This window comes from Arvicola amphibius, chromosome 7 (assembly GCF_903992535.2).
Source record: "Arvicola amphibius chromosome 7, mArvAmp1.2, whole genome shotgun sequence".
Taxonomy (NCBI): Eukaryota; Metazoa; Chordata; class Mammalia; order Rodentia; family Cricetidae; genus Arvicola; species Arvicola amphibius.
In genome coordinates, this window is record NC_052053.1 from 50,414,980 (window position 1) to 50,420,979 (window position 6,000).

The 6,000-nt window shown below is 51.5% G+C and overlaps 1 protein-coding gene across 1 annotated transcript; it reads left to right on the plus strand.

Annotated features, from left to right (window-relative positions):
* The first annotated feature begins 568 nt into the window (after positions 1-568).
* Positions 569-5,383, plus strand: Naif1 (nuclear apoptosis inducing factor 1). The gene is made up of 2 exons (XM_038336730.1): positions 569-1,318; positions 3,260-5,383. The coding sequence occupies exons 1-2, from the start codon at positions 808-810 to the stop codon at positions 3,733-3,735; spliced, it is 987 nt and encodes a 328-aa protein (XP_038192658.1). The 5' UTR covers positions 569-807; the 3' UTR covers positions 3,736-5,383.
* Positions 5,384-6,000: the final 617 nt, after the last annotated feature.

Genomic DNA, 6,000 nt, shown 5'->3' on the forward strand with positions numbered 1-6,000 from the left:
GGCAAGCAGGAGGCCCTGTGTCCAGTTCCCATTCAGAAGCGCTCCTTAGACTGCGGAGGCTTGGGAGAGCGGCTGTGTGCGGAGAGATCGTAGCTGTCCGTGGAAATAAGATTTGTATGAGGGCAACTGTGGACTGAAGTTAGACGACACCCTTAGCAACACTGAATAAAATAAAAATGTAATGCACTGACGGCTCAAGACCGAAAACACGAACCAAAATCGGAAGATTCGTTTCTAGTAGTCTCCTAAACTACCAATAAAATAGCTGAACTTAACAATGTAATAGTCGCAATACCAACAATTGAACGACAGACTGATTTCCCAATGGATGTGAATAAAGGCCATGTGGGCGGACGCACTGAAGCGACAGACAAGCCTTTAGACCAATGAACAAGCCAGTTCTGGCAAATAGGTGTGTTCTTGAGAAGAATGTCAGGCCTGGAGAGCCAATGATCGGCGAGGTATTTGAGGCACGCCAGCCTGGAGGGCGGGGCTTCCCAGGGATGTGTGGAGGGGCGGGAAGAAGGGAAGTGGGCGGATCTCCGCACACCCCAGCGGAAGAGGCAGATTCAGGAAGCCATTACGCAGCTGGCTGGCGGCGGTCGGGCCGGTCAGGGCTGGGCCCTACGCACTTTGCGTAGCGAGGGGGATTACTTAAGGCCTGGTGCTTGGCCTCAAGCAAGCCCTGCCTGTCCCCCTTTTTGGGGGTGGGGGGTGGGCGAGAGGCGAGACTGGAAAAGAAGAGAAGGGAAATTGGGGTTGTTAAGGGCATTATAATTTCTTTAAGAAGTGAGGCTAGGAGAGGCCATGGCTGTTCCAGCCAAGAAGAGGAAGATGAACTTTTCAGAGCGGGAGGTGGAGATCATCGTGGAAGAACTAGAGCTGAAGAAGCACCTGCTGGTGAACCACTTCAATGCTGGGGTCCCTCTGGCTGCCAAGAGTGCAGCCTGGCATGGCATTCTGAGAAGAGTCAACGCTGTGGCCACCTGCCGTAGGGAGCTGCCCGAAGTCAAGAAGAAGTGGTCCGACCTCAAGACCGAAGTCCGCCGCAAAGTGGCCCAAGTCCGAGCTGCTGTAGAAGGTGGCGAGGCTCCAGGGCCCACAGAAGAGGATGGAGCTGGTGGACCTGGGACAGGCGGTGGCAGTGGTGGCAGTGGCACAGCCATAGCTCCAGTACTTCTGACCCCTATGCAACAGCGCATCTGCAACTTGCTGGGTGAGGCCACCATCATCAGCCTGCCCAGTACCACAGAGATCCATCCCGTGGCCCTCGGAACCACGGCCACGGCAGCTGCAGCCACGGTCACCCTGACACAGAGTGAGTGACCTCTCCTGCTCAGTTCTGCCGCATAAATGGGAAGGGCCAGCAAGTGCTGGGGCAGCCTGGGGCAAATTGGCTGCCAAGGGTCAAAAGTCAGATGGTAATCTTGAAAGACCATAAGGCCTTCCAAGAACTCCCTAGACAGAAATGAGCTTGTTCTTTAGGGGGCTTCCTCAGCATGTGGATAGCTGGATATCCATGACTCCCACTTGCTGACCTATATAGCCTTGAAGTCAAGAGACTGTATCTGTAGCCCCATGGGACTTAGCATCTGCTCTGTTCCTAGGCAGCCAGGGTATACTTGCTGAATGACTGGCTAGGAATTCTACGCCCAAGTGAGATGTCCATTCTGCACAAAGGTAGACCGTGTTTTCAATACACACATTCACTAGGCAGGTCTCAGGACCGTCATGATTTCTATCTGTTCATCCGTTCATCAAGACATGTATGCTAGGCACCAAAAATACCAAAGTATTTAACATCCCCTGGAGACTAGGGAGATAGTTCAGTGGTAGAATTCTTGCTTAGCACTGCAAAAATTAAATATATATGCCAATTGTATTCTACTACGGAAGATGAGGTATGTATGAATAGCTTAACTATGAGAGGAGAAAACCCAAGGACTCCCAAGAGTTCCTGGTGTGAAGGGGACATATGGTTGATGGCATTCAAAGGTAGGGGAAATAGATGGAGGTACACACTTGCAACTCTAGCAGCCAGTCAGCCTATTTGGAGAGGCCCAGGCCAGTGAAGGACCCTTTCTCAATAAAGAAAAGATGTGGGGGTAGCACCTGAGGCTGTCTTCTGAACCCCTCCATATGAACACAAACACACTTGTGTGCACACACATGTGTACCTACATATATATGAACATATAGAACATATAAAAAGGATTGACATCTCCCACATGCACGAAGGCCCAAGCACCTGATGTCCCTTTGGAGGTTCTCGTCATTGATGACAGAGCTAACTTTGGTTAGGTTTTGTGTTTGAGATAAGGATGTGTGCCCACAGCTGTGAACTCTGCTCGGCCATGATAGGCTTTGAACTGTAGCCACCAGACTCTCAATGGTGTGTGGGTGTGTGCTCTCCTCTGCATAGTTCTGCAGTCCATATGAAGTGGGAAGAGGAGGAAAAGCGCTGGTCCAAGTCAGGTACCGTTCTGGAACAGCATCTTCAAGGATGTTTGGGATTTTTTTTTGTTTTTCGGTTTTGGCTTTATTATGGTTGGTGGTGTTTTGTTTTTTGAGTCAAGGCTTCTCTGTGTAGCCCTGGCTGTCCTGTAACTTGCTCTGTAGACCAGGCTGATCTTAGACTAAGAGATTCACCTGCCTCTGCCTTCTGAGTATTAAAGGTGTGCGCCACCGCCACCAGGCTGGATGTTTAGGTATCTTCAGCACCAAGGTGATTAAAGAGACAAGGAGGCATTTTCTGAAGATGTGAGCTGCTAAGGCCCTTCCTTCGTTGACTGGTCACACAGAAGGGGTGGACTTAGTTCAAAGTGGCCCAGAAAAGTGGTTCTGTTTCATCATCTCTGAAACTGAAGGCGACAGTGTCCACCTCTTGTCACTTGGAAGATGCCTTGAGCTAATGAATGCAGAGTAGTCGATAAGTATCCTAAGATTTTGCTGGCCTTATTGTCAGATCTGGGGGCTTCCCTTTGGCTACCAATAGAGTACAATCCTGAAATCTGGTTGGAGGAGTATTTTGGGGGTAGTGCACATGCTTCCATATACAAGGTCCTGGGTTCCATCCCAGCCTCGAGGAACAATTTGCACCTCTCAGATACTGTGTTTTTATGTCAGTACAGCTAGGGGAGGCCTGAATTCCCCTTTGCCTCCCTGCCACACAGGGTTCAGTGTCCTCCCCTGTTACAGAGCCGGCACCATTCCTTCCGAACGATGACCTGCTTCTGCTGTTGTTCTTTCCTCTCGGCAGTCCCCACTGAGGCCACCTTCCACACCCTGGAGGAGGGGGTGGTGGAGTACTGCACCGCCGAGCCTCCTCAGCCCCTGCCGACTGAGGCCCCCGTGGAGATGATAACTCAGCACGCAGAGGCCGCCTCCGTCAAACCGCAGGCACTTAAGAGCCGCATCGCCCTCAATTCGGCCAAGCTCATCCAGGAACAGCGGGTCACCAACCTCCACATAAAGGAGATCGCCCAGCACCTGGAGCAGCAGAATGACCTGCTGCAGATGATCCGGCGTTCCCAGGAGGTGCAGGCCTGCGCCCAGGAGCGGCAGGCCCAGGCCATGGAGGGCACCCAGGCGGCCCTGAGCGTCCTCATCCAGGTTCTCCGGCCCATGATTAAAGATTTCCGACGCTACCTGCAGAGTAACACACCCACCCCAGCCCCGGCCCCTGACCCTGGACAGGTGGCCCAGAATGGGCAGCCAGACAGCATCCTCCAGTGAGGGCAGAGCCAGCACTCTGCTGTGATTGTAAGTGGTTTCTGTGAGTGGCTTTAAGTGGACCATGTGGCTAGCTCCCTCTTGGATAGATATTTGGGGCTTATTAGTCTGAGAAATGAAGGGGACTGGGAAAAGAAAATTGCTGGGCTCCCGGGACCCAGTGGAGCTGCCTTGTTGAAATCTGGGAGATTTAGCTGGGTTTGTGTGTGCCGGCGATGGGCCGGATGTTGTCATGGTCTAAGGCTTGAGACATCGCCCAGACTCCATCCAGGACAACCTTGAAGACAGACTGGTTCTCACTGGGGCCATGTCACGGCACAGGATCTTCAATGGGCTGCCCCACCTCAGGTACACCACCTTTTCTAGTGCCATCCTTCCAGTGGCGCTGGCAGAAATGCAATAACACCCACATAAGAATGCCTCCCAGCGCCACTGGGAAACCCCAGCCCTTTCTTCCTCCCACCGTGCCTCCATTCTCAGGGGACGCTCCTTACTGCTGTATGCCACCACCACCCTGGCACAGCCCAGCTCTTGGAAATGCCCCGAGACGCATGCAGCCAGCCTGGCTCAGGATTGCTCTGTGTGGTGGGGATGGGTTGGCCACTCTCTTGTCTTCCATGATGCCTCTGGGTAGCTGTTATATAGTTTGCCCCCACCCCGGTCTTTGACCCAGGTGGGCTTCAGGTGCTGTCAGTCAGAAGGCAAACCCTGTGGACTCCTTTTTCCCACGGCAGTGCACTTGAGGCAAATCGCTAATTTTGACTTTATTTTAGTATTAGTTTTTCAGAGAGCTCACTTCTAGCCAGTCATATTTATTCTACAGCCGAACCCCTTCTGGGAGGGCTCCAGGCTCTGTGGACCACACATCTGAAAGACAGTGCGCATTAGAGCCCTGCTCAGCAGTACTCCCCCGCTCCTGCTCTGTTACTCCGTGCCTGGTGCATTGTCGATGCCCCCGACTGGCTGATTGAATTCAAAACAAGGATTGTCCTTGAATGTAAGAGGTGGGAGGGGAGGGGTGAGACAGAAAGTGGGGTGCTTTTAATTCTGTGCTCAAGCAGGACACAGTCTCAGAGGGCTGAAGGACTTGTCTGTCTTTCCACCTTCTCTCTGAGGCATTTACAAAAACCTCAGCCAGGCAGGCATTGTCTGCATCGCTTTCAGATGTGCTGTAGAGTGCTGAGCCCTCATTCTCCCCACATCACCATCCCATTTGCCATTTTGCTGCCATAACTGGGTCACTCATGACCAGTGGCTACAGCCGAGCTCCAGGTCTTAGCCAAGCCGCCCTTCCAGGCGTGCACACCCAGGGATACTTAGCGCCGTGCTTGTGGTCCCAGGAGGAGATCCCCTGGAGACAGGAGCTGGCTACACACTGTCCCCTTCTCCAAGGAGGCGTGTGTAATGCCAGTTACAGAGAGGGGAATGAGGTGGGACCCCTCACCCTGTGGAGCCTGTTGGGCCCAGCAGGGTTGCTGCAGGGACTTCCTAACGCTTTGTGACCCAGTTTGGCTCTTCTTTGGGGTTGGAAATCTGAGCCAATCGTGTATCTGTTCCATTTGTGTGTAAAGAGGAAGCCTAGATTACGTAAGTTAACTTGGTCTTTCCAGGTCACAACATTAAATTAAAGAAATATCACTTTTTTTATACACTTCTCTGTGTCTTTATTAATCACACATGGAAATAAACTATGGCCTCCAGCCTAAATCTGGCCCGCCACCTACTTTTTGTTCGTTTTGTTTTGTTTTTGTGTTTTTGAGATAGGGTCTCACTGTGTCTCCCTGGCTGGCCTTCTGATAGCTAAAATTATGTTTTAAGTTTAAATTACTGTGTTTAAGAGGCCTATAAAACAAAAATGCGCCGGGCGGTGGTGGCGCACGCCTTTAATCCCAGCACTCGGGAGGCAGAGGCAGGTGGATCTCTGTGAGTTCGAGGCCAGCCTGGTCTACAAGAGCTAGTTCCAGGACAGGCTCTAAAAAAGCTACAGAGAAACCCTGTCTCGAAAAACCAAAAAAAAAAAAAAAAAAACAAAAAACAAAAAAACAAAAAAACAAAAAAAAAAAAATGCCTCTAACCTGTAAGCCACTTGCCCAAGGACGTAACTTCCTGGAATGCGGGGGGCTGTTGTTCGTGGAAGATCACAAGCCACGTTTTTGCTTCTTTGAACAAGCTTGGTTGCCCCTCCTGCCCAGGATGTGTTTAATCAAACATAGATGGGAGGTATGTAGGCAGGAAGTATGTATGTAGTCATCGTGTATGCTTGCCCCT

Coding starts and splice junctions, on each gene's coding strand:
- Naif1 (XM_038336730.1), top strand. CDS start 808: ATGGCTGTTCCAGCCAAGAAGAGGAAGATGAACTTTTCAGAGCGGGAG. Junction 1,319..3,259: donor CACGGTCACCCTGACACAGA/GTGAGTGACCTC, acceptor TCCTCTCGGCAG/TCCCCACTGAGGCCACCTTC.